The sequence below is a fragment of the Phasianus colchicus genome, chromosome 17, assembly GCF_987193195.1.
Source record: "Phasianus colchicus chromosome 17, bPhaCol1.hap1.1, whole genome shotgun sequence".
In the NCBI taxonomy this organism is placed as follows: domain Eukaryota; kingdom Metazoa; phylum Chordata; class Aves; order Galliformes; family Phasianidae; genus Phasianus; species Phasianus colchicus.
Genome location: NC_143452.1, coordinates 2,442,371 through 2,468,834, shown reverse-complemented (window position 1 = coordinate 2,468,834; position 26,464 = coordinate 2,442,371). Strand labels below are relative to the sequence as shown.

General features: G+C 50.5%; 2 protein-coding genes across 5 annotated transcripts; one reads left to right on the top strand and one right to left on the bottom strand.

Annotated features, from left to right (window-relative positions):
* Positions 1-564: 564 nt before the first annotated feature.
* On the bottom strand, positions 565-4,526 carry PXMP4 (peroxisomal membrane protein 4). 2 transcript variants are annotated; one of them, XM_090152360.1, is made up of 4 exons: positions 4,405-4,526; positions 3,028-3,090; positions 2,033-2,231; positions 565-1,083 (listed from the first exon to the last, which is right to left on the bottom strand). In XM_090152360.1, exons 1-4 carry the CDS (start codon positions 4,524-4,526, stop codon positions 820-822), a joined length of 648 nt encoding a protein of 215 aa, XP_090008486.1. In that variant the 3' UTR covers positions 565-819. The 2 variants fall into 2 exon arrangements, with proteins under 2 accessions (XP_090008486.1, XP_031458962.2); XM_031603102.2 differs by lacking the exon at positions 4,405-4,526 and adding an exon at positions 3,371-3,528.
* On the top strand, positions 3,878-25,653 carry ZNF341 (zinc finger protein 341). 3 transcript variants are annotated; one of them, XM_031603100.2, is made up of 15 exons: positions 3,880-4,053; positions 7,453-7,563; positions 8,896-9,083; positions 10,122-10,274; positions 10,940-11,176; positions 12,517-12,712; positions 13,671-13,755; positions 14,784-14,974; positions 15,969-16,162; positions 17,260-17,468; positions 18,841-18,937; positions 20,462-20,594; positions 21,041-21,152; positions 21,889-21,959; positions 22,558-25,651. In XM_031603100.2, exons 1-15 carry the CDS (start codon positions 4,023-4,025, stop codon positions 23,067-23,069), a joined length of 2,520 nt encoding a protein of 839 aa, XP_031458960.2. In that variant the 5' UTR covers positions 3,880-4,022; the 3' UTR covers positions 23,070-25,651. The 3 variants fall into 3 exon arrangements, 2 of the variants coding, with proteins under 2 accessions (XP_031458960.2, XP_090008485.1); XM_090152359.1 differs by lacking the exon at positions 3,880-4,053 and adding an exon at positions 4,655-4,873 and having other exon boundaries at positions 22,558-25,653; XR_016472020.1 differs by lacking the exons at positions 21,041-21,152; positions 21,889-21,959; positions 22,558-25,651 and adding an exon at positions 19,398-19,502 and having other exon boundaries at positions 3,878-4,053; positions 20,462-20,595.
* The last annotated feature ends 811 nt before the right edge of the window (positions 25,654-26,464 follow it).

Below are 26,464 nucleotides of genomic sequence, written 5' to 3'. Positions count from 1 at the left end.
CAGGCAATGTGCCTCAGCCTGTTTGCAAAGGAGCCTTAAGTAGCACAGGGGGTTTTGGTATTTAGTTCAATCAGCTTTTAAAAGCTTGAGCAAAAAGTTTTAAATAATTGCAGGGTATTAATTAGTGTGCTCTGTAGAGGGAGAGATTTATCCCAAGTGCATGAGAAGAATTGAGCAAAAATATTTACAGGGCTTGTATCAGAGAGACTTCATGGTTTGATTCAGTCCCCCTGAGAGAAAACTGTAGAGGAACTCTCCTAGGGAGAACACAACTATCCCTGCAATGGTTTGTATTGGATTTCCTGTCTTCCATAGAAATCAAGAAAAAACATCCCTGCTTTCAGAACCAAGCAGGTCCCCAAATCCCATCTCACCACTACAGTGAGTGCAGCAGCACAGAAAAACCCTTCCACCTTGCAAACATTCAGATAATGCCCAGAACATTGCTTCCATGATTAGATCTATTCCCCACTTACTGTCAAGTTGTCATTATTAAAAGTGCTTTTTTTTTTTTTCCTTTTTAAGAAATGCAATAAGCAAACAAAACCAAAGAAAAATAAGGTCTCTTTAAAAAAAGACTGATTTTACTGAAGGTTCCCAAGGCATTTCACTCTCCCTGAGGCACTGTAATAAGTTTCCATGGGGTATTTACTAGCTCTAAACAGAGCTAACAGAAGATTAATAAGAATATTTTGATGAGGACACAAGAGGCAACTCTCCTTGATAGGTGTTAATTTAAACACATTCATCAGTCAAGAGCAAGAGAACCACCTTTCCCCTCAGCTGCTGGAAGGCACCATCCGTTGTACAACGAGCCGACTATTTGCTCTCAGGCTTTTTGTTATAAATGAGGAAGTCAGAAATGTCGTGCCACACATTGCTGTCATCATACAGGTAGGTCATGGAGGCCTGCAGAGAAGGCTGCAGGGTCTGCCGGTGGTATTCAAAGAGCCAGAGAACCGTTCCCCACACCAGAGCAGCGACAAGTGGGAAGGGATCCTGCCTGGGCTGTGGGATGTAGCCCTTCTCCACGGCCAGCCGAGACAAGCCAAACAGGATTCGAGACAGCAGGTACATAATGATCTGCATGGAGAGAAAACCCAGAGAACGTCAGGAAAAGAGCCTGGCTGGTAAATCTGATCAGAGCGAGCGATGCAGCTGTGATAAGCTGTGCAACAGAGGCAGAAACAGTTCATCCTGTGTAACAGCAAACAGTCTGTAGGTTCACACATCAAGCCATCTCAAACTGGAGATGTCTGTGCCTTGCCTACCTTCTTCAAGTCCTACTGCCATGTAAGTGCTCTAGTTTAGTAAGCAAGAAATTACACCTGTTGCAATAAATCTCTGCAGTTGCAGATCAGTTGCACAACTTTCATCAAAGCTACCTCAGATGCTGCTGCTGATATCCACAGAGCAGCCTTGTTAGCCTGCCAAGATACAAACCCAGAACTCTGGGCACCACCTAAAACCCGACTGAAGGTATGGTCTTAGAGCAGGGGCTTGTGCAAGTAGAACACTTGTGATTCACCTGTGCCTACTTGTTTTATTGACCCAAATGAAAGCTGGTAACAAGCAGCTTCAAACCAAGCTTTCCCTGAGCAGCTTTTGTCAGTTTACCCAATTTAGTCAAGTGCAGCTCTGCAACCAACCGTTCTCTGCACACAACAAAGCTCAAGCTTGTGGGTTTAGCTCTGCAAGCAGGCAGATTGAGCACAGTTACCACAGGGCAGAGGATGGGTGGGGTAACCCCACAGCTTTGGGTTGCCAACCTGTCCTCCTAGATACAAGTGCAGCTCTGGAGGTTCACCAGGATGTTTAGCTCTCAAACTACAAACATCACCATGGGGGCACACAACCACCTCCAGTGTCTGAGCACAGAACAGTCAAAAACAGAACTTTGTACAACGAGCTGTACTATAAAAGTAATGCTGCACAGGGAGAAATGGGCCAGGCTATACCAACCACTTCCTGGCACACAACCCACCCATCTGTTAGTCTTTCTGTCAACCAAACATTCAGCAAAGACATTTACCTGGCTGTTGATGGGATTGTTCTCACCGAACACTAACCAACCCCCAATGCAGGCTGCAAAGAAAGAATGAAATGGAATTTTTTTCCCCTGTAGTCGGGACTGCAACGCCATCAGCCCCTTGTAGGTGAACACAAAATACGCCAAGTTCCGGGAATGAGTGTACGTGGCCTGAGCAATCGCTTTCAATTTCTCTCTTAAACTGAACAAAAGAAACAGAAAATTAGGAGAGCAAAAAGGCAGCATTGCCAGTGACCAGCCCGGATCTTACATGCCTCCAGCCTGCCCACCCACATCAACAGCTCTGATACCCCCAAAAAACATCTCCTGCTTTGTGAGGGAGGAGGGATCACTGACTCTGGGTCACTCACCAGCTCTCCTCACACTCTGCATTTGTCCAATTCTACAAAGAGCCAACCAGCTTTTTTTTTCTTTTCTTATCTAAGTTCAAATTTCTGGCTAACTGGGAAGAGCCACAATGGGCACTGGTGCAGCTCAGCCCCCTGTATGAAAGCACGGAGGAGAGCAGACCGCTGCTGTTTGCATCTGCTCATTTCTCACCTGTCCATTGCTCCTCAGCAACCACTGCATGAGTGATTAAGTTCTTTACAGAGAGCAGTGAGGTGCTGGAACAGCTGCCCAGAGAGGCTGTGGATGCCCCGTCCATCCCTGAGGTGTTCAGGGCCAGGTTGGATGGGGCCCTGAGCAGCCTGGTCTAGCACTGAATGTGGAGGTTGGTGGCCCTGCGTGTGGCAGGGGGTTGGAGCTTCATGATCCTTGAGGTCCCTTCCAACCCTGGCCATTCTGTGACTGACTCCCAGCAGCACATCCATCTGTGTGCACACACAGGTTACCCTGCTTAACACAACAGCGTGCACTGAATGCGTCCAACTTATTTTCTGCTTTTTAAACGTGGGCTCTATGGGAGCAAGGCATAACTAACGCCTGGATGGAAGCATCCCAGGGAGCAGTGCAGAAACTTAGAAGCAGGGCGGTACCTTCCACTCTTGAACAGGAAAGTCATCACCAGGGCATGCGGAGCACGAATCTTTGCTCCATACCTGCAAAAGCGAGAAGCGAGATGTTTTTAACACCGCGCCATCAAACGACCATCCTACCATCCATCCTACCAACAGCCCGCAGTGCTACAGGAGCGTGCCGGCCGTGCTTTTCGGGCGGCCCGGCAGCAGCACAGCGCCGAGCGATGCCGGCACACAGCAGCGGGCACGAAGAAGCCGCTCGGCCCCGGCGGCACGGCGCGGCACGACCCCGGAGCCTTTCCTCCCCAGCCCCCACGTGCGGGCCCGGACCTCGCAGCGCTCCCCGCCGCCCAGCACTCACACGGCCCCGTTGCGGAAGCCCTTGAGGACGGCGAGCGCAGCGCGGTAGCGGCGCTGCAGGAGCAGCGCGTTGATGGCGCGGAGCAGCGCAGCCGGCGGAGCGGCGCCGCCCGCCATGGTGCCGCCCGGCACTCCGCAGCGCTCAGCGCGCACGCTTCCGGGAGGCGGGGCCGCGCCCGCTGCGCGCACGGGCTGCCCGGGCTGTCCGTCAACGCTCCCGGCCAATAGGCGGCGACGTCCCACTCGCCCGTTCGTGCCGGCGGCCAACCGGAGGCGCCGCTGCCCCCGGGGAGAGGTCGAGACCGCGCTCGGCACGGCCGGCCCCGAGGGGGGTCCCGAGGCGCTCCCGACCCTCAGCGCGGCGCCGGCCGCCGGGATGCCGTCGGCGCCTTCCGCGGTGCCATGCTAAAGCTCCGCCGGGCGCTCCGCGAGCGGCGCCGTTTGCCCCCCGGCCGCCCCCTGCCGTGCCCTGCCGGGGAGAGCGGCTCGGCGCCCGGCCCTGCCCCGCCGCGCGCCCCGCTCCCGGCCCGAGCTCACGCGGCGTGCGGAGGCCGCCCCCTGGCGGCGGGTGGTGCCGCCCCTCCCTCCGCCTCCCCTCCCTCCTCCCTCCATGCCCGCTCCGGCTGTCGGGTCGCGGCCGCCCCGGCTCCAAGATGGCGCAGGCGATCTTCGAGGCGCTGGAAGGTAACGGCGGCGCCGCTCCCGTCCGGCCCGGCCCCGGGGTCCCGCGGCTCGAGGCCGCCTCCCTCCCCCCCCATCCCCGCGGACGGGCGGTGCGAGCGGCCCCGTGCGGCGGCGGCTGCAGGGGCGGGAGCGCAGCCGGGCCCCTCCGCGCCTCCGGGCGGCATCGCGGTGCCCGTCGGTCCTCGGGGCGGCCCGCCGCTCCCCTCCCCGCGCCCTTTCCTTCACGGCCCTCCCTTCGCCCCCTGCCTTCCGCACCGCCCTGCCGGCTCGCCGCTTCGGGCGGGCGCTCCTGTCCCCGCACACCGTGTCCCCTCCCATCCGTGTCCCCGTGCTTTGGGGCCTCGCCGTCACCTCGCTGTCCTCTGCCCGCTGGGACGCCGATGCACGATAGACACGCCGAGCCCCGGGGCGCCGCATCGCCCGGCTGGGGCACCGTCAGCGCCCTGCTGCCAGCACTCTGGATGCTCCCCCATCCCCAAGGCTGCGGGATCCGGCCCCGCTGCCGTTCGTTCTCCCCTCCTGCCTCCAGCCTGCTGCCCGACAGCTGCCCGCCCCTACGTGTGTATATTGGTCCGTGCAGGGCTCTGTAGCCCTGGCTACACGGGGCTCCGTGCTTGTGGTCAGCCTGCTGCGGAAAAGCTGTTTTACCAGGCGTCTTCTTCCCAAATAGGATTCCGTCTTTCCCTTTGACACGAGGGGACACCGTTGTCACACAGGCCTTGTGTCAGCATCGTAACACTGCTGTGCAAACAGCACCTGCGGCCGCAGCAGCAGGAGGATGAGCGAGAACAAATATTTCCCTCAGTTTGCTCAGCTCTTGGTGCGTTTGCCAGCACTTTGTGTGTGACCAGGTGCACCGTTTCCTCTCTGCTATCAGCTCCATGCCGCGCGGGTTTCGTTGCAGAGTTCGGGAGGCCAAAGCATCTTTGCGAATTGTGTTTGTTTTTCTTTCTTTTTTCCCAATAAATGACGGCTCTTGATAGCTGGACCTATTTGCTTTGTTTTGCTGACTGGATTGATTACAAGCTGACTGTGACTCGGTGTCTGCGTGGTGCTCGAGGCAGTCGTGTCCCCAATGAATGCCATGGGGCAGAGAATCCTCTGCGCTGCCACTGCAGCCCTTGGAGCTGTGTTGACAGGAGCAAACCAAAGGGTTTACTATGTGAAATTCGGGGCTTGAGGTGATAGGAGAACCTGGGTGAGGTGGGCAGATTTGTTCTGCTGTCTAAACTGAGAGAGATTTGATAGGAGAGGGAAATGAAAGCCCAAATCAGCAATCTTGGATTTTTATCCTGGCTTCCCCAAATCTGTGCGTTTCTCTCAGGTTTTGGGAAGGCGTGCTGCTGCTGGGAAGGCACAGATGGCTTTCATTTATTTATTTATTTATTTTTAAGGTTTCATGGCTGAAGAGCATCCTGCAGGCTGTTACCAGTGCAGAACTGCTCCATGGCTGTCTCATGGAGCTGCAGCAGCAATAACCAAGCAGCTGTGCCTGCCTGGCTTTATTGGTTACTAAACCTTACATGTTTCCCTCTGTATTAAGTCTGTCATTGTGCGTTTAACTTGTGAGATGCAGGGACACCCTGTGCATCAGTGCAAATTGACAAAAGAACGGAGAGCAGTTATTTCTGTTGTCTTGGGCTGCTTTGCTCTGGCTGCGTGTGCTGCTGATCCTGCAAGCAGGATTGAGGCCACCGTGCAGCTTTTTCTCTCTGAAGATCTGTCAGTGAGCCAGAAAGAAAGCCCAGGGCTGGGCATGCCAAGTGCACCATTCTTGGTGCAATGGGAATAATTCTTCATTTCCACTCTTTTTGCTTATTCCCCAAATATGCTAAAACTGAGCATTTGATCCCCAGTTTTCTTTTGTATCCTGCTAGCTTACTCCCTCTGCAAAAAGGCTGCTCTGTTCCCCTCTCTGCTTTAGATTTGTCAAGCAGTGCCTGCAGTTTGCCTTTGCAGTTGCCCAGGAGATGCTGTGCAGAGCAGGAGGTGTGTTTTAAAGCCAGTGTGAGAGGATCCAGCGGCGTGGTGCCTGCAGAGGATGGGATGCAGCACTCTGCAGAGTGAAGGCTTGCAAAACTGGCCCTGCAGCTCTGCTGTGCCTGGCTGTGATTTATGTGACAGGGCTCCCATTGGTGCGGCAGGGCGTGAGGCAGCGAGATCTGCTGCTTTCCAGTAGCTGCTACTGCCCTCCGCCCCCTGGCAGCTGCAGAACAGTGCTGTGCTGTCTGCCAAGGGCACGTGCAGCGTTGTGACCTCTCCTTGGTGCAGGGTGATTGATGGAAATGGTGCTCGTGGAGTCTCACTGTTGTTGGCTTCGCGCTGGAGTTGTGGGAGAAATGGGTATTTAGAATGTCTTTAAAACGTGTGACCTCTCAGTGGGGACTCTGCTCACCTGCACTGTTGGAAAATGATTGGACTGATGAATTTTCTCTTTAGTGCAGCACATAATGCCAAGGTCCAACTAGGTAAGAGCTTAATTTGGCAAAGATCTTGGAGAAAATGTGAGTGCTGGGCTCGATGCAGCAGCTGTGTGTCTCTGGCCACGTTCCCTCTGTATGTGAGCAGTCCCCATTTCCTGTATTTAGTGGGAACGTTTTAGAGCCTTTTGGTTGTAATGAAAAATATTTGTTCCAGGCCAAGTGAGCTGGTTCTTGCAACAATCTGGGTGTGCATGCACTCCTGGAGCCCCACAGCAGATGGAAATAAGAGTGTGTGACTGTCAGCCTGTGAGGGAGAGGCACTCATGGAGAGGTGCAGAGCTGAGAGAGCTGTGGTCCTGCTTGCTGTGTGTCCCAGCACTGAGTCTCAGCCAGTGCTCCCCAGAGCTCCTGCTTAATACTTCCTGCTGTATCTAAATCCTCCTGTAGTTTGCAGGCTTTTGCCAGGTCAGACACGGGAAGGCTGATCTTGAAAACAGGGAGGTGTTTTAAGAAAACATCTCAAAGAAGCTCAGGTGTGGGCTGAGAGTAGGATGCTGCACACCAGGCATTTTGTCTTCAGCAAGCTTGGTGGCTTGTCTTTGCAGTATCCTGCTGTGTCCCCAGAGAGAGCCACCCAGGCTTCTGTACTGGGCAGCCCATGACTTCCAAGCGTCTGCCTTGTAGCTATCTAAGCATCCTTCCTTGTTGCAGTGGGCATCTGGAACCAAGCCCTCTTTCAGCTTTCCTTGCACTACTTCCTTTTCCTCTGCTTGTACCAAAGCTGTATACAGACACACATAGGAGTGCTGCTTTAGTGTGAATCTTAATGCTGTGGAGCATGGTGAGAAGGTGAGGGTGGCTGTGCAGCAGAGAACTTCCCTCCATGACTTACTTTGAGTGAGCTCCTGGCCCCCAGGTGCTCCATCTGTGTTCAGGCCATGCTTGATTTACCACCTGTGCTTGTGTCTTCTTCCAGGAATGGATAATCAGACGGTCCTGGCTGTGCAGTCCTTGCTGGATGGTCAAGGAGGTGTAACAGATCCATCTGCTCAAAATGTCAATGCAGCTGCCCCCATCCAGCCCATGGGTGAGTTCTGGGGAGCAGAAGTGAGGCGAGGGGGCCACGGGCTGCAGGTCTGCCCCAGTGTGCTCTCATGGCTGTTAGAACAGCCAGCCTGGCCATGTTGGGTGCTGCTGTGAGTGTTGGAATCCTTCAGCAGGACTGGGCAGAGCAGGAGGAAGGGTGAGTGCCGAAGTGAGCAGAGAGCTTTTGGGTGGTTTGTGGCAAGAGTGGCCTCTGTGTTCTGGATAAAGGTGGGGAGGAAGAGAACAGCTGCTCCTTGCCACTACCTGTATTCATATTTTTTTATTTAATGAGCCATTTCTTTTCCTCTGGGGATGTATTCAATCACTGGGTACCTCATCTGTGTGAATGGACATGGGAATGGGTGGTTCCTGTGCATGCAGAAACCCACAGCGTTCAACCAAGGGTGCTGTGAGTTAGGTACTGAGTTAGGTGCTGGGTTCCACACATGCTGCTTGCTGACAATTTGGCTGGCAGCAGACCCAGCAGCCAGGAATGATGTGTGAGTCTTTCCCTGTGAGAGTGTTTATTCCTTCAGCTCTTTTTCCCCTTGCGTGGGTCATCCAATAAGATCAAATTAGACAGTGAATTACCGCATTGCCCTGGGAGAGAGAGAGAGAAAGCCTTTTGTGGTGGCCAGGATCTGAGTTGTGCCCCTGGAGAGGTTCTGGTCTGCATCCCCAAAACAGATGGGAGATACAACTCTGTGAGCTTCAGGATATTTTTTTTTTCCAGAGGTTTGAGTGCAACTGGCTCAAGTGAAAACTGCCATGTGCTTATGTGATTTACCAGTGCTGCAAATTTCATATAGACCAGTGATGACTGGGTTCTCGTCTTCTGCCTCTAACATCAAGCAGAGGCACCAAAGACCAGCAGTGCTCCTGGGGATGGGATTCAGGCAGAAGTTGCAGTTGACTGTGTGATTTGATGCACCTTACTTCTCATCCTTTGTGCAACCTGCGTAATAAAGTCTGTCTCATCTGGGATAAAGCTTTGGAAGAAGCTATGTAGACTAAAAACAGAAGGTGTTACAGGAGTGAGGCTGGATTGATTAATCGTGCCATTGGGATGAGAAGACTGATGATGGGATTCAGTTCATCTCAAGGAGACAGCATGTTTTGTGTTTGGAAGCACAACTGAGACAGGTCTCGTTCACATTAGTTGGATTTAGGGAGAGGTTAGGATTAGGGAAGGACAGTTGCACCTGTTATCTCCTGATGATATCCATGAGATGCCAGGATACATTAAGTGTCTGTTTTCTTGCCTTTACTGGCTGTAGCTGGAGTGTAGCACTGGGCAAGGCCTGCAGCAGTGACCTGTTTTCTCTAATTGCAGATGATGAAGATGTGTTCCTGTGTGGGAAGTGCAAGAAGCAGTTCAACTCCTTGCCTGCCTTCATGACCCACAAGAGAGAGCAGTGCCAGGGAAACACCCCTTCCCTCTCCACAGTCTCACTGTCCACCAACAGTGTGTACACCCCTTCCATCACGTCGGTGCAGCAGGCTCCGAGCACGAGCCGACAGGTACCATGCTGTGAACCAGCAGGCTCTGCCACCGTGGTTGTGGGAGTGGAGAGACCCCTAGGTGATGCTTTTAGGTCCAACGATGCCTCATAATTCACCTCTCTCAGCTGTGGTCTCTTCTTAGCTTTTGACCTCCCATTACATTTGCCTGGTACTCGCAGCAAGGTGTCCTTCAGAATGAGTGTCTGATACGCCTTTTTCAGGCTGGAAGAGGTTCTGCTCAGGACCACCTGATTTGCAGTGTGCTTGGGCAGTCACCATGCAAGGCTCAGTGGGAGAGTCTCTCACTGGCTCATGGTCAGAAGAGGAAGCCAGGTGTCTGTGGCAGCCTCACCCCTGTGCTCCTTCTTTCATCTCCTGCAGTTAACCCCATATCATGTGGTGTGTTGTGCAGTAAGGGAATATCCTTGCCTCAGTAGCTCTCCTTCCCAACAGACTTACCAGGAGCGAGTCCCTTGTGCATGACACATGCTGTGCTTGCAGCCATGGTGGTTTCTGAAGTTCTTCAAACCAACTGTTATTTTTTCAGTTTACTCAGTGCCAGTGGATGGTGCTTCCCAGAAGCAAAATGGGAGCTCTCAAACAGCAAATGCTGTTTGTTTTCATCCATAAATTAAGGACATCCACCCTCCCCTCCTCTTCACCATCTGCAGCCAGAGCAGCCTCTGTCTTCCTCCAACTTCCCTGGCTGGCAGGAAATATTCAGTAAAGACACGATCTTGTCTGTGACTAGTTTGTCCTGTAGAACTGGCTAATAACCACTGATTTGAACTGCAGCCAGTGACCTCTTCCTTGAGCCGCTGTCATCTTTTATACCATTTTCTGGAGAACATTTCTGGCACTGCTTTATTGTTACAGCTAGAAACTGCCTCGAACTCAACAGGAAGCTGTGGGTAATTACTTTGGCTTCTCACATCCTCTGGTCAGCATATAGTAGAGGCTCAGAGGCTCAGCAGTAAGCCTTGTCATCATGTTTCTGAGTTTATTGTATTGTCTTGTTGCTGGTCAACAATGCCTTGTTTATTTATTTTCTTTTAGCAAATTTCTACATACATCACCGTTCCTCCGTCGCCTTTGATTCAGACCTTGGTGCAGGGGAACATCTTGGTTAGTGATGAGGTGCTGATGTCAGCCATGTCTGCTTTTACATCCTTGGACCAACCCATGCCAGCGGTGCAGCCCCCAGTACAGGTAAGGGACATGTGTGGGCTGAAGGGCTTTCACTTCCTGGGACTGTTGGCTGTGTGGCAGGAGAATGCAGGTGGTTGATCAGAGCCTAGAGATCTGCTTTGATGCAGAGTGATGGGCATCTTCCTCAGGGGACAGCCAGGCTTGGGAAGGGGCATTGGATAAATGACAGGGTAACTCAGGGCCTGCTTTCTGCTGGTGTCCTTGTTGCTGGATGCTCAGATCTTTGCAATGAGATATCCCCAGCTTTCTGCTGCACTCCTGTGTAGTGGTTGGTTTCCAGAGCCCTTATCAGTTTGCCTCATGCATCCCTCTTTTCCTGGCATGGTTGTTCTGGGCTTTCCCTAAGGCTGCACATGCTGGATACGCTCCCCTTGCCCTGAAAATATCCTCTATAACCATAGGGTTTAAAAACAAAGCAAAAAAGCAGTGGGGTCTGAATGTTTGGGTTCTGGAGGAGACGGTGTCTACTGCCAGTCCAAATCAACCCTCTGTGCACCTGATGTTTGGGCAGTGCTGCTTTGTATTAAGGCACCATCACTATTGCAGGTGCCCTTTTGGTTTGGGACATGGGAGCATGTGTCAAGAAGCAACGCCTCCAGCTTTTTGCTGCTAGAGCAGTGCTGTGTTCTCAACATCTTGTCTGTCTTTCCTTCTTCTGTTTTTAGAGCAGCTTAAGTATGCATGCTGGGGCTGGTTACCTCTCACAGCCCCCTCCGCCTCCACCTCCCCCTCCACCACCTCCTCCACAACCTCCACCACCCCCCCCTCCAAGCCTGGGGGCTCCGGGGCAGCCCAACACCGGCAGCGGCGTGGTTGAAGTGTACAGTGCTCCTGCAGCCATGGCAGCAAACAGCTCAGTGGAGATCCAGGCGCTGGGGATGCAGCCATACCCAGCCATGGAGGTAAGGATGGCCCCAGGCTCTCTGTACTCCTGGGTCTCTTCTTGCAAGCCAGACAGCAGTGTTGCTTGGGCTAGAAATGCCGAATTAGAGACTGGGAGGTTATGTTAGGTTATCTGAGGGATTATTTCCTCTGGGGAAAAAGTACTGATCAGAAAGATGTCAGTAAGATGAAGGGGATTCTGAGAACTCAAAAGGGTGGTGAGGCTCTGGCACAGACTGCCCAAACAGTTGCGTATGTCCCATCCCTGGAGGGGCTCAATGCCAGGCTTGGCGAGGCCCTGGGCAGCCTGATCTAGTGCCTGATTTAGTGGCTGGCAAACTTATTCACAACAGAGTGGATTGGAACTAAATGATCTTTAAGGTCACTTCCAACCCAAGCCATTCTGTGATTCTATGAACAAGCTATAAAGAAAGCTGCAGGGCAGATGCAGGCTTCCTGTGGGTGTTGCAAGAAGGGCTGAGGTGAAGGAGTTGTCTGAGGGGTGCACTGCACTGTGCACTGCAGGCTTATGTGGAGAGAAGAAGTCAATCTGAATCTCAGTGAGCTTGACAAAGGCAGCTTCTTCTAAAGAGAGGCACAGGCAGGAGTGGGTTTAATGGTGGTTCAACTGTGCACAGCCTCCATGATTGCACTGACATTCGCAGTGGAATTTACTGGGTGTGATAGAGGTTTGCCAGCCTTACCTTTGTAACTGGCTGCTGATCTGCAAGTGACAGTGTTCAGAAATGGATGGGCATGTCAGATACTTGGATACTACGCTAATTTATCAGGGTGGGAAATAGGAATGCCCTTAAGCCATATCACTCTTTGTTGGTCTCTGTCCTTTTCTCTAAACATCCATTTTTGATGTGCTGATGTAAACAGCTGTGTTTTGCCACCTGAAGTTTTCTTGTGTTTTCTTTCCCATCTGCAGTCCTGCTGGGGCAGGGCTTGGAGGTCACAGCCTTCAGGGTGCTGTGAGCCTGCAGGCTCAGTGGTGATGGTGCTGGTCACCTGCCCTGGAGGAATGAGGAACTATTCCATGCACTAGGCATAGGCAGGGTACTAGAGGTCTCCTTCAGTTTTTCTTTGATATTCTTTTCTTGCATGCTTTGTGATGTTCAGCCAGAGTGTGCATAGTGTTAGTTTTAGAGAAACACTGTTGAATTGGTGAATCAATTCAACAATGAATTGACATTGTTGTCAGAAATTTATTGTGTGGCAGGAAGTAGAAAACTCAGCCAGCCTAATAACCTGATGTGGCAAGTGTTGCTGGAGATGGAGGATAGTAGGAACTGTGCTTAGCACAGTATTGTGCTGTGTAGCAAACCTCTTTCCACTGGTAATGGAACTCTTGCAGGTACCAAGCCAGTGTGTGGAAAGTCCTGTGTACCCCTCTCCCCCTGTGTACAGCCCTGGGAAGCAGGGGTTCAAGCCCAAGAGTGCCAGCGTTCCCACACCTTTGACCAGTGCAGGAGGAGGCAACGTGGTTGGTTTTGATTCCACCTCAGCTGTCAAAAGTAGACGTTCCAAAAGTGAGAGTGGGCTGCAGGAAGGTAAGTGTCCTTATGGCAGATACCCTGTGCTAACCTGCAGGCCACCATGCTTACCTTGTGCCACTGGCTCTCAGGGTCCTGTGGGGTGGCACTGACTGTGCTGCAGCTCCCTGGGAGGAGCACCACCCCCTGCACAAGGCTATCAAGAGCAGGTGAAAGCGTGGGCTTCTTGTCTGTCCCCTCTGTGTACACATGAAAGGACAGTCGCTGTGCTGCTGCATGGGCAAACTTGTGCTAAATCTCTGCAGCTTCATTGCTGATTGGATCGCTCTTAAAAATGGGGAGATCCTGCAAAATAAGGTGTTAGAGCTTGGTCTGTGTAACCTGAAGCAATAATGCCCAGCTGCAGTTCCTGTGGGCCAGATGAGAGAGGCTTGATTTCAAAGGCTGTAATATCAAGGGTGCAGCAGAGCCAACCCTGTGTGTATTTCAGTGCTGTGAATGACACAGGACAGTGGCACACCCAGCCACAGGACAGAGGAGCACTAGATCCTCTGCTGGCTGAGCCTGCTTGCTAATGGTGTGGTGGATGTGTGCTCAGCAAGCGACCAGAGAGGTCCCAGGCATGAGATGGAGGAAAGCCACGTGGCCAAGATTGGACCCACAGAGTTAAAATGTTATTTGCAGAGGTGTGAATGATCAAGCAGCTCTCAGTCCAGAGTTTCCTAGAGCAGCCCATGGTTCTGCTGTTTTCCATTTGTAGTGTAGCTGGAAGGTTCCCTAGAGTGGTTAATGCCCAAAGGGAATTCCCTGCCTCCCAACTTCTGCTCTCCTCAGCACTTATTGAGCTAGCTCAGGCTACATTTAATAGGTGCTTGTTCCTTCACCTCTACCCAGTCTGTTCAGGCAGTTCTTTGTTCTGGTTCTGAAATGTCTTTGGTTGAAGGCCCTGCAGTGGAGGGTGACAATGAGGTTGTGTCAAATCACATCATTCTTGTGCACACTCTTACTCTTTCAGGGAAACCCAAGTCCCCAAAGCTGAAATGCACTTACTGTGACAAGGCCTTTACCAAGAACTTTGACCTGCAACAGCACATCAGAAGGTAAGGGTGATGTTAGCCTGGGCAAAGTCGGGTGGCTGGAGTGGGTCTGGGCACAGCCCTGCTGAGGGAGTCTGCATAGCCCAGTAAACCTCATGTTTGTCATATCTCCCAGAATCCATGCTCTAATGACCTTGAGCTTCATCCCTCACCCTCTAGGGCTTCTGTACAGGAGCGCAGTTTAGTGGCTGAAGTGAAGGCTGCACCAAAGATACAATCTTCTTTCTGCTAATGGGCTGAGACTGGAGACCTTTCCTAACTGATGAGACCCTGAAAGCCGCCTGTTTTCTGGAGCAGTGTTGTCTCCACTGCTTCCCTCAACTCTTTTTCTGCCTCCTCAGTAAGCTGCAGCTTGCATGTTTGCAGGAAGGCTGGAATCAGCAAACCATAAGCTAAGCTTATGTCTACACAGGGAGCTTTTATGAAAGCCAGAGGTTTAGCAGGAGGCAGTTGAGATCTTCAGCATTTTCTCCAGTAGGGTATGCTCAGCTCAGGACAGATGAGGAGCAAATGGTGATTTGCTCGCCTTCCCATCCTGGGCTCTTTATCTTACATACTCCATGTGCCAAAGCCAGCTTTTTCCTCTGGTAGCAAAGGAGCAAAGTAGAAGGGCATTTCTGCTGTGGACAGGGGAGAGCAGGTTTGGGGAGATCAGGGTACTGCAAGGTAGAAGCCACATGTATGCAGGGGGGGTAAGTGACAGAGAATCTTTATTTATCTTTACTTGTGAGAAGAACAGTGGGGTCTCAGAAGTCCATGCAGAAACTCTAACAGTGAATGACCTGATGTTGCTGAGGAGCTCTTTACCTCTCTCACTTCATTTGATCCCTTGTTATTCCCAGACTTTCAGAGTTTGTGTGCTGGGCTAGTTTCCTCAGGCCTTTTACCATTCCTGTACTGTTAGGGTCTGAAAACACTTGTTTGGCTGGTCTGGAGGCTGATCTGCCAAGCAGAGATGGTGTAGTGCAGCCCAGGCCTGGGAACTGCCTCCTCTTTTCACTAGCTACAGCTACAGTGCCTTCTGCATTCAGTCACACAGGTGAGAAGCCCTTCCAGTGCATTGTGTGCGGCCGAGCCTTCGCCCAGAAGTCCAATGTGAAGAAACACATGCAGACCCATAAAGTGTGGCCTCCAGGACTAGGATGCACCATCTCCCGCAACTCCATCACTGTGCAGGTCATGGCCTTGAACCCCAACCAGGCAGAGGATGAGGAGAACGCAGGTTTGCTGCCTGGGGATGGTGTGTGCTAGGGGCAGAGCAGTGTTGGGAGGGCTCTGCACATTTCTGCATCTCCTGATCCTCCACAGAGAAATGGGGAAGATGGGGGCTAAGCGTTCCTCTTGCTGTCCTGCTGTGGGACTTAATGGCATACAATGGGGAAATGCAGTGGATGCTTGAGTTGTGTTTGTTCCACTCTTGCTGACAGCTTCATCCACTGGTACTCCCAGCCTCTGATTCAGGTGCTGGTGAAAACAGTGCCTCTGTGTCAGGACGTGTATAGGAACGGGGAGAGATATCTTTCCCTTTCTCACTCCCTGACAGGTGCACCTTGGATAGTACCTGAACCACACTTGGTAGCTCTGGTCTAGGCTGGTGATTTAGCACAGCCTGGTACTCTCACCTGCTGGCAATATGCAAATTGCCTGGACTGGTCTGGTCCCTGTGGCCAACTGAAAATACTTGATGCAAAGGAGAGCTCCTTGCTCGTAGATGGTGTCTGCCCTTTCTGCTGATGACCTTGGTCATGGGTAGAAATGAAGAAACAGTACTGTGGCAATGTCATACTTAGGACAAGGTTCAGCTGGAGCTGGTCTCTGCAGACAGCAGGGCTGCTACTGGCTGGATCTGACCACCTGTCTCCTGCTGGACATTTGAATAAATTTGGCACTGGTTCCCCCTTGGCAGCCTGCCGTACTCACAGAGCACAGTTATGTTCCTGGAAGCACAATGGTAAAGAGAATGGGTCAAGGAGGGGAAGATGGAGTAGTCAGAGCTTTAGGTCACCTGTAGACAAACTTATAACTATGCCATTAGAAAGTGAGTTTCTGATCTAAAAATCTGCCTTTGAAAGGAAGAGCCTGGATTCAGACCAAACCTGGGTATCAAACCTGGGTATCAGACCAAACCTGGGTAACCAAACCAGCACTAAGTTTGCAGAGCAGCTTTCAGAGCTATCTTGTGGCAACCTGTGACTTTCTCTCTCCTTTTTCTCCAGGTTTGACTCAACCCTCTAGGAACCCTGCACAACCTCTCCAAGACATGAGCCCCATGGAGGAGAGTGATGCTGGCAAACTGGAAGCCAAACAGGTTGTCTTGATCGACAGCTCTTACCAGTGCCAGTTTTGTCCCAGCAAATTCAACACCTATTTCCAGCTCAAATCGCACATGACACAGCACAAGAATGAACAGGTAGGGACAGAGGGTGCCCTGTGTCTGTGGTGAGATTGAGACAGGCTCACAGGGTCTAAAGCATACTGCCTACTTAGTAAATTCTTGCCATTCAGCTTAGCTCTTTGCATGTCTGGGTTGCAGCTGTGTGATCTGGGTGGCTTTGAAAAGCTCTGCTGCCCCTGTCCTGCTGAGCCACTGGTGAAAAATAGGTCAAGCAGGTTTGAGTGACTAGAGAAAAAGAAAAAAGGCAAAATCCAAAGTTTTCCAAGTAGGTGGCAGCTCTTGCATTGTAGGACGGTCACTGCTGGGGCACTGTGGTCTCACTCCCTCAGGTGGTTTCACGTGCTCACAGAAACATCTCCTTCTCCCATCTTACTTTCTTGCTTGTTTTCTTAGGGGAGTGCCTTGGCAATTTGTGTGGGCAGAGCAAATATCATGTGGAAGTTGAATAGGTTTAGCCCAGCCCTTAAGAAGTGAGAGAGCTGAGGGCTAGAAGGGTTCATCTTTTGTAGCTGATCTTACCCCAGGGATAGAGATGGAAAGAGAGCAGGATCTGCCTGTGAACTGCAGCTGTTGGCCAGCAGCTGAAGTGGCTCTGAGGGTCAGGGAAGGGTTATGTGGGGCCAACTGTGTGTGGTGGGGACCTTCCTTGAGCTGGGTGATCTTTGGATATCAGTTCAGTAGCTGTTGTGCTGCAGGAGTGTAATTTTCGTTCCTGTTTAATTCCCAGCAGGTTCTGCCATTGTCTTCACCTACAGTTGTCAGCTACGTTTTGATGCTGAGCTGCCCTGCACTGTTATTCCCAGTAGGGAAGTGTTTTGTTTTGTTTGGTTTATCACCATGTTGTGCTCCTGCAGGGCAGGGTTTCCTTGCTATGCCCTGACTGAGTGCTCTTGGCCTCATGGGCAGTGTGTGGGCATGGTCTGTGCTCTGGGAATCCTGGTGCAACCTAGTGCAGGAAACCTTAGTTCCTCTTAAGGCAGTGGTTGTGTTCTACGAAGTACCCAGCTGCTGTGATTTCCAAAAAGGGAGATTTCTCTGCCTGTTACCAGAGGACTTGCCCTGAATGTTTCCATGGCGTGCCTCTCCACTTTCTCTTTCACTTCTTCACCCAGGTGTACAAGTGTGTGGTGAAAAGCTGCGCTCAGACCTTCCAGAAGCTGGAATCTTTCCTCGACCACATCAAGAGCCACCAGGAGGAGCTGAGTTATCGCTGCCACCTCTGCAGCAAGGACTTCCCCTCCCTGTATGAGCTGGGCGTCCACCAGTACTCGCACAGCCTGCTGCCCCAGCACAGCCCCAAGAAGGACGTGGCCGTGTACAAGTACAGTAGCATACAGTGCTCACAAGGCTTGTAGGAGTGGGTGTGTGCAGTGTGTGTCTGGTTGAGAGCAGGGGGAACATAAAGATGAGGAGGCTGCTTGCTCAACAGCCATAATTCTCCTGGACACACAGATGGTAGATGGGGGCCTCTCCACCAGGATATTTGAGCCAAGCATTTTGAATGCAAGGGCCCTTTCAGAAGGACTGCCATTAGCTATTTAGGAAGACCCCACCACTGCAAGAGCTCTTATCATCAGTCACGAGTGAGGTGAGCGTAGCTGAGCCTGCTCCAGGCTGGGCAGGTGACCCTGGGAAGCCCCTTTCAGCTTGATTCGTTAATTACCTGCAGCAAAGGGAGTGTGCTCTGCAGAAGCTGTGCCTGGGTAGAATGAGTTATTACTTCTATTCTTCTGCTGTGAAAGGGCCTACAACCTGGAGAAGCCTTTCTGTAAGTAGAGAGGAAAGGGTGAGGGAATTCACAGCTCTCTGGGGATGTTGAAATGCCTGTAGGGATATACAGGAAGAGGAGGAAGCCCAGAGGATATTGAAAGTCACTTAGGACCCTAATGGAATAAATAGCTGCTGCTACTTAGACCATAGTTTCTAGCCATTCTTGTGCCTGGAGCTTCATCCTAAAGCTTATTGGCAGAGATCTTTGAAGTCAGAGCTCTGCTTGTGTTTGTGGAGGCTTTAGTCTGCTAAAGTAAGCAGAAGTTTCACTGCAGATGCATGGTGTGAGTGTGTTTGTTCCTCACTGATTATGCATGTCCCCATCACGCATTACCAGTCAGCTTTGGCACAGGTCTCAGAAATACTGCCAGGGTTTGTGAGAATTGGTGGGTCAGGTGGAGTGAGCTCAGGTGTTGCAGGAGAGGAGTTGGTGTGAGCTGAAGCTCTGTTAGATGCTGGGGAGCCCACAGTAAAGCATGTCACCTTGTGGCTGCTCCAGCCACAGGAAATACTGCTGTGCTGTGACTCCATGCTCAGCTCCTTCACTTGCATGAAGATGGGAGGAGATGTTTTATGTTAGGTGAGATCTTAGTTGTCTCCATGAAGAGATGATGTGGAGTATGTGCTTTGGTCTTTGGGTGCTCCCATGGGAGTTTGTGTAGAAGAGCAGTAGTAATTGAAAGGTTTCTTCACCCAGTTTTCCAGCATCTTCTCCTGGTGAAGGGTGTTAAGTTTGTGTGTGTGATCTGGCCATGTGGGTTGCTGAGGTTTCAGAGCACCCAGGTGATGGTGTTAATGTCTGTACCAAACTGACCCTGCCAAAAATCAATGCGGAAGGTGGCTGGTGAAGGGCTGGGCTGCCCTGTGTGGGGTCTACATGTGGATGTAGCCCTGTTCATAAGCTCTGTCCTTTCTGCATTCAGATGTGTGAAGTGTGTAAACAAGTACTCCACTCCTGAAGCCCTGGAGCACCATCTGCAGACAGCAACGCACAACTTCCCCTGCCCTCACTGCCAGAAGGTGAGTGGGTGACTGCTGTATGAGCCAGTCCTGGCTCTGATGGCACAAGACCCCTTGTCTCCCTTTTATCTGCCTTCTACCTCAGTACGGACTGGCAGGCTCATGAGGTGCTTTTCAGAGAGGCAGAGGTGGTTACATCCCTGACCTCGTGCAGAGTGCATTCCTCCCCACAGTGTTGGCTTTTCTCCCTAGTCCTCGTTTGCTGACCTAATGAACAGAACTTGTAAGGGGAGTCCCCTTATTCCCATGACAATGCAGAACTGCATGCTTTAGGCTGCAGTCTTTGTTTCTTAAAAGTAAGTGTGTCAGTGATGAGGTTTTGGGAAGTCTCAGAGTAGTGGTGGTGCCTTTGAGCCACCATGCTTATCTGCCCATGGCTGGAAGAGTTGTGAATAGAAACCCGTGGGTCCCGAGGGAGCTCTGACACCTACGTTGCTGTCCTCATCTCTTGTTGCAACAGAACTCTCTGGGTTCCCCCTTGGTCCCACCTTTTGGATGAGTGCTCTGTGTCCTGGCAAAGAGAAACCTTTCAGAATGATGTGACTGGGACCGGCATGATGCACGGGTAGGTTTTGGCTGGAAGTGCTCATTTCAGCATGGCCCTGAAAGGGGCTTGATGGGCAAATTTTTGTGGTGTTTGAATTTTAATAAATTAATTTTTGAAATCCAGACTGAAATGTTCCTCTGTTTAAAGCAGAGGAAATGAAAATCCTGCAGTGGGGGCAGGGACAATCTCAAAGGAGTGACCATTCTGTACTGAGGTAGTTCAGGAAGGGAATACGTGCTCTTGGCATGGTTAGTAACCTGTTTTTCTTTACCTGCCTTCTCTCCACCCTCACCCCAAGTGACAGATACCCTTCTGAGCCTGAATGGGACTTTGCATGCCATATGCATCTTTGAAAACCCATTATCTGCCGCATTGTTTTTAACTTCTATTTGTATTTTTGCTAATATTGCTGTTTTCTGGAGCTCTGGATACTGAGTACTGGGTAACAAAAGTCTAGGCTCTCATTTGCTCCCCCTGGATGTGTTCTTGTAGAATCCTCATTAGGAACTCAGCTTGAATGTTTCCAATGTTCTCATTACATGAAGGGAAGCATTCATACTGACTTCATAAAGACCATGAGTGGGAGCTCTTGATAATAGATAACAGGGAGCACAAACTAAAATCAACAGTAGTGGGAAGGTAGGAAGTGTTGGACAGGGGAAGGTGTCATGGTCCTGCTGCTGGCTCTGGCAGGAAGCTGAGCATCTGTCTAGGGTGCTGGTCCTCAGCAGTTTGGTGTGAGAAAATTTAGCAGTAATGTTTCAGCTCATACGTTTCTTAAGGATAAGGGTTTGTTTTGTTATATGCTTTATCAGCTCTGTGTGTATTTTCCCTATACAAAACTAAAGGTCCTCTCAGTGCTTCCTTTCCAAAAAAGCAGTCACTGTGAGCTCGTGCTTTTTATACAGGTTACAAGTCCTTTGCCCGTTCAGCTCAGTGATGTCCCCTGACTCAGCCTGGTTTCTGTGTGCTGACAGGTGTTCCCCTGTGAGAGGTACCTGCGTCGCCACATCCCCACCCACGGCGGAGGCAGCAAGTTCAAGTGCCAGATCTGCAAAAAGTTCTTTCGCCGGGAGCACTACCTCAAGCTGCATGCCCACATCCATTCAGGTATGGGGCTTTGCTGGCACTGCAGTGTTCTATGACTCCACATCATGGTCCTTGCTGAGGCCATGTGATGCTCTGGGCATTTCCCTGATATTCAGAGGAGCAGTGTATGAGTTATTTGTGGTAACTTGGCTTTTAGGAAATGTGTGGTTTTCATTCAGTCTTGTGCCCAGTACTGTACCAGTTGGAAGTGAAACACAGAATTAGCTTTCCCATTGCCTAGGGCTGCAGAAGCTAAGGGAGCTGCCCTGGAGAGCTGGAGCAGTGAGGATAGTATCCATCTATTTACCCACAGGGCAGGGTAAGGAATCCTGGAGAGCTTATAAAGTAGAGCAGCACTGCAGCCAGTGGCAATCCTGATGATTGCAGTCATCCTGCAATGACTAGAGCAGCCCTGTGTGACTGTGCTTTCCCTGTCTCTTCATTTCTTTTTCTTTTTTTTAATCCAGGTGAAAAGCCCTTTAAATGCTCGGTGTGTGATGCAGCTTTCAATCGGAAAGACAAACTCAAGAGGCACATGCTGATCCACGAACCTTTCAAGAAGTACAAATGTCCTTTTTCGTACGTAGCATCTCCAGCATTGCAGCTTGTCTTGATGGCTTGTGGCATGGTTTGGAAAGGAAGGAATGTCCCTTGTACATGTCCTAGGGAACATGTGGCATTTGACAGTTCTCTGCTGCTTGAGGAGGAGAGAATGCTGGGAACCCAGAAGTGTTGGTTGTGTTTGACTTTCTGTAGGGCAATATAATTTCATCTCAGTTCATCAGGTCCTCTAAAACAATGCCTGGCTACATGGGAGGCTTGGGAGATTGCACTCGCAGAGCACTGGGGAAGAGAAAGAATATAATTTGAGCACAAAGCACAGAATTGCTTGAGTGTTGGGGTCTCCCCAGCTGCACTTAGAAGCAGAGGAACTAATGTACAAACCAAAGAAATCTAGATTTAGGAGGTGCATCCCAAAATCTTTGTCATTTCTGAGATGGTCAAGATTGACTTGTCCCTGCTCCAATCACCCTGTGTCTCCCTCCAGAATATTTCTGACTCCCATTGGAACCTTGAACCTGCTGTTGTTAGCAGAATGCAAAGGCAGTGTGTGGCCCAGCAAAAGCCACGTGTCCTGATATCAGCCTGTTTATTTTTTGCCCCTTCCAGAAAGGCTGAAATAGTGGGGTTCCAACTGTAACCATACTCAGGGAGCCATCCAGTTTCTGATAAGAAGGGCTATGGATCTCTCTCCAGTTTATGCATCAATCCTCAGCTGCTTCATGCTGTTCACCAGCATTTGTTGTTCTTACAGAAGCCACACAGGCTGCAATAAAGAGTTCAACAGGCCTGACAAGCTGAAAGCTCATATACTGTCCCATTCAGGTAAGTGCAAAAATGATGCTCCAGCTCCTAATAAAGTCGATTCATTTACTACTGTGCCCTAGGAAACCTTTTTTGTTGTTCTTGTTTTGGGTTTTTTTTTTGCTTTGTTTTCTGTCAAGGTAAAACTGAAAGTGTTTTCTTGTGCCATTCACATCCAAAGCCCTGCAAATTGTGATGAGATGAGACTGTGCTGACAGTGCAGTCTATGACGTTTTAAGATTACATTTAGGAGAAAAAAAATCTGAGTTTAAGACTGTTCTGCATTTTCATCACAATCACCTGACACATTTTTTTTTTCCTAGTGATATTTTAAACCTCTAACTTGAGGCAAGAACCATTATTGTAAACATTTCAAACAGTGGTGTTTGAGGTGTAACAGTTCATCCTTCTCTGATAGCAAATTTGCATGGAATGATGTCTCTTAGACATCTCCTTTGGTTGTTTTAATAAGCAAGCTGAAAAGAATGGGGCTTGTTGAGTGAGAAGGTGGCTGTTTGAGACTGCGTGGAGGAGGAGGTAAAGCTATCACGCTTCCCCTTTGCAGTGTAGGTTTTCCTGCACTCTCTAACAGAGCTCTCTCCTCCCATGCTATGCGCAGGGATGAAGATCCACAAGTGCCAGTACTGTAACAAGTCCTTCAGCCGACGAGCCCACATGATGGAGCATCAGCGCTCGCACACCGGCAACTACAAATACCGCTGCCCCACCTGCAGCAAAGGCTTCACTCGCCACAAGTACATGAAGGACCACAAGTGCCGGCTGGGCTCACCCAAGGACAAAGACCTGCAGCTCAGGAAGCCCCAGAAGAAACGGGTGGTGCGGGGACGCAAAGCGGGCCTTTCCCTTCCCAACCAGCTGGCTCTGGGAGAGCTGAAGGACAGTGCTGCTGGGGAAAGCCCCCAGGAAGATGTCCCTAACAAAGAGCCATTCCAGGAGTCGGATGCTGTTCTGTCCATTGTGGTTGGTGGGTCAGGAGCTGCTGACTCAGACCTTGTCGTTCCTGGGCAGCCCAGCAGTATTGCATCCAATTTGTCCTTGGCAGAACTGCAGGCTGCATCGGATGGCCCCTGCACCATGCTGGCTGTCCCTGTTTACATCCAGACTGAGTGATCATGTGTAGAGCCACTGTGTGGCTCAGGGCTGCTGCTGGGATTGTCAGACTTGGTGCTGAAATTTATCCTGGTGAAAAAGACCAAAGCTCTTGTGGGAAGTAGATGGATATGGGAGAAAATGGCTTTCATTTCCATTTGATCTTCCCATCCATGGGCGAAGGACTTCTTGGAAGCCACTGATGGCTACAAGGCACTGAAGAGAATGGCTCCGTTTTTTTCTTGTCCCTCTGCATCACTGGTCAGTTAAGGGCAAGAAAGACTAAGATCCCTGAATCAGGGTGAGAAGGAGGAGCATATAAACTTGCAACAAACAGAGCTGCTGAAATCAGGTGGCTTTGCAAATCACAGCCTGTCCCATCTGTGGTTTTTCTGGCCTAAAAGCTATATTGCCCAGTATTTGGGTGCCCTTTTCAAGAGCAAACAAATGATCCTTCCTAGTGGAAGCAAGTTCATTGTGAGATCCTTTGGGAACACTGTTCAGAAATATTCTGATAGACTTTTCTGGTATCTTTCTCTGCTCTTATCAGTAAAAAGAACACCTTGTCTATATGTCATGTGTTGTAAACTGTGTGGAGTCGGTGGGTGGGAGTAACTGTGTATGGTGCTGGGTGTGCACATGTGTATTAGGTCCTTTCTGCTTGATGTTCCTTTCATGGTGTTCTTTTCACATTTTTCTCCATATCTGAGAATCTCCAAGTGCCTGAGGTATTAATGAGTCAGTCCTTTTAACAGTTAAGTATGATACCTCCTATGTACAATGAGAGAAACTTAGGCCTGGGTGAGGTCTGCTGCCTAGGGTCACACAGGAAACCTACGATACATCTATGGCCCAGTTTTCTAGCATCTGCTCTGGACCAAGTGCTGCAGGATACCTCTGTGCACGTCTCCTGTTGTTCCCAGTCTGTATGTGCCCTTAGCTCAGTTTTATGGGTCAGTTAATAATTTCAGTTGATCATTGACAGATGGGAAGTCAGTATGATCCGGGAGCAAGGAAATCCTGCTACTAGAGCATTTTCTGTCATCCACTTGGATTCTTCTGTCTGATTTCCCAAGTAAGAGATTCAAAGCTGACATGGGAACACCAAACCAGGACACCTAATGAGAGGGAACTGAAAATTACCATTGTGTAATGTTGGGAGAGGAGCTGTGTGGGCAGATGTGGAGCCCAAAGTCGGTAGGAGAGAAGTTAAGTGTGCTGCTGCCATCTGCACTGGCCTGTTGGGCTCCCTCTTCCTTCACAAACCACGTTGTCTTTATTTTTGTGCTGCTATCCAGTGGTCCTGGTAGTTGGAGAAGGGAGCTGGACTCTGGATAATATCCCTGCTGCTTCCAGGTCTACCTGGGACACACTGTCTCCATACTCTGCTCTCCACTGTTGTTTTTTTCATTTGTTTGCTTTTTCTTTCTCTGTGTATGGGTAAGCTGAGCTTCCCTTGGTAAATTTTCTGTGATTAACTGCTTCTTTATAGGTGTGAAAACACTGCATTTCCAGCCTGGGGGTGATGTGGGGCAGAGCATGAATTCAGTGGAGCTGACAGCCTGGCTGTGAAGTCCCTGCCTCACCTACTGCTTCCAAATGGATTTTTGGCCACCAGAGCAGTCAACCCAGTGTCACTGGTCTGACTGGTCTCACCACGGTGCTTGGCTGCTGCCTGCCTGAGCTCCAGGCACTCCTCCTGTCTCCTTGCAGAGACTCTGAAAATAGGGAGTTTGCAGGAGAGGAGATAGAGCCGCACTCTTCAGGGGTGCACAGCAGCAAGGCAGGAAGGTAGAGATGTGCTGGAAATTCAGACTCAGTGTAGAGGGATTTCTTCCAAGAGGGTGGTCAGGCACTGGAACAAGGTTGTGGAGAGGCAGTGGGGTGTCGGTACCGGGTTGTACTCAAAGCTCAGCAAGGCCCTGAGCATCCTGCTCTGAGTGGGCATACTTAGGAGTTAGGGCAAGTGCTTCTGTGCAATCTCTCTTCTGTTGAAAAGGGCAGAGGTTATTTGCCCATAATGTTTTAAAGACAGTTCTTGCAGGAAAGGAAACAGATTGCTAAATATGCTGTCCCTATTTTGCTGCTCTCTTTACCCACAGTGTACGGTGTCATTATGTGGCTCCGGGTGCTGGCTGCAGTGCTGCACTCAGGTCTATTTTGAGACGACAACATGTGGTGCAGCTCTCCTCCAGCTTGGAGGGCAGTCTGGAGGAATGGCCGTTCCCTTCCGGGCCCTGCTTTCTTCCAGCTCTGCTCACAGATCAGTCTGTTGAAATGAGGTGCTTGAGCTGGTTTCTACTCGCTACACTGAATGCAATTCAAAGGTCAGCAGCAGAACCACAATACAGCTCCACCTGTGACCGTGGGATACAAGAGCTGAAATGCTGAGCTGTCCTGTTTGCATGTGTGGTGGTGGTACACAGAGTAAGCGTTTCACATTACCATAAAGTTTTATCTTTAACATAACAATTATCCTCTGAGTAAATCTCAGAGTGATTGTGTAAGATAATGTAACAGAGGACCCTGATCAGAAGAGAAGCTGGGCTGGGTGACTGTATAGATCTTGCCTTCAGAAGCTCTGTGGCTGCAAGCCTTATGCATGCCTGATGAATGCTCCAGCATTCGGGGGGTTTGCAGAGGGAAGGCACAGGGGCACTGGCAGCCCCAGCTGCTGGCTTTGCCCCTTGTTTGAAAAGTGGAAAAAATAAAGAAGCAGTTATTGAAAAGAACATCAAGAAGAAAAGAAGATTAAATTTTGACATAGAAAAATCTTGTGGGAAAGAGAACTGAATCAGGAAAAAGAAGATGCTGTCATTGAGACATTGAGAATGATGTGCAGTGCTGTTCTGTGTGTGCAGAACAGTTGTGCCAGGAAGGAGGCTCCTGACAGCATGCCAGGAACTCCGGAAACCCTGTTTCTTGCTGTTCTGTCCATCTCTATGAGCTTCTCTGAAACCTTGGGTCAGTTAGGATGTGCACAAGCTGTTCTATTTCTTGTGGGTCAAACTGGAAGAATTTCACCCAGGAACTGCATCTCTGCTTCTGCAGCATGTGCTGAGGAGGAGCAGAGCTGCTGGGCTGTATGTCTGTGTGCTCTGAGCACTGACAGCCGGATACCTCACCACAGGGTTGGCTCTGTTGAGGCCACAAATCTGCTGCCAGAAGCCTCCTGGCATTTTCTGGAGGTTTCCAGGCAGGCCTGCTCTGGAAATCTGGAGCTGATGCTGAATCAGAACAAGTGGCTCAGGTGCTCAGCATCCACCTCTGGCAGCAGATCATAGAGTCATAAAGGCAGGTAGAAGGCTGTGTCTGCACTCTGAGATTCTGATATCTCCCTCTGAGGGGCTTCCTACCCTGGGAGTGATTTCTGTAACCCTTGGATTTTTCTTCTCTATATTTCTTTATCTTTCTTC

Excerpts from the sequence above, each read along its gene's own strand:
- ZNF341 (XM_031603100.2), top strand. The coding sequence starts at position 4,023 with ATGGCGCAGGCGATCTTCGAGGCGCTGGAAG. Across the intron at positions 11,177-12,516 it reads AGCCATACCCAGCCATGGAG|GTACCAAGCCAGTGTGTGGA; the intron begins GTAAGGATGGCC and ends GAACTCTTGCAG. Across the intron at positions 13,756-14,783 it reads CTGCAACAGCACATCAGAAG|TCACACAGGTGAGAAGCCCT; the intron begins GTAAGGGTGATG and ends TTCTGCATTCAG.
- PXMP4 (XM_090152360.1), bottom strand. The coding sequence starts at position 4,526 with ATGGGGGAGCATCCAGAGTGCTGGCAGCAGGGCGCTGACGGTGCCCCA. Across the intron at positions 2,232-3,027 it reads TTCCTGTTCAAGAGTGGAAG|TTTAAGAGAGAAATTGAAAG; the intron begins GTACCGCCCTGC and ends TCTTTTGTTCAG. Across the intron at positions 1,084-2,032 it reads ACAATCCCATCAACAGCCAG|ATCATTATGTACCTGCTGTC; the intron begins GTAAATGTCTTT and ends CTCTCCATGCAG.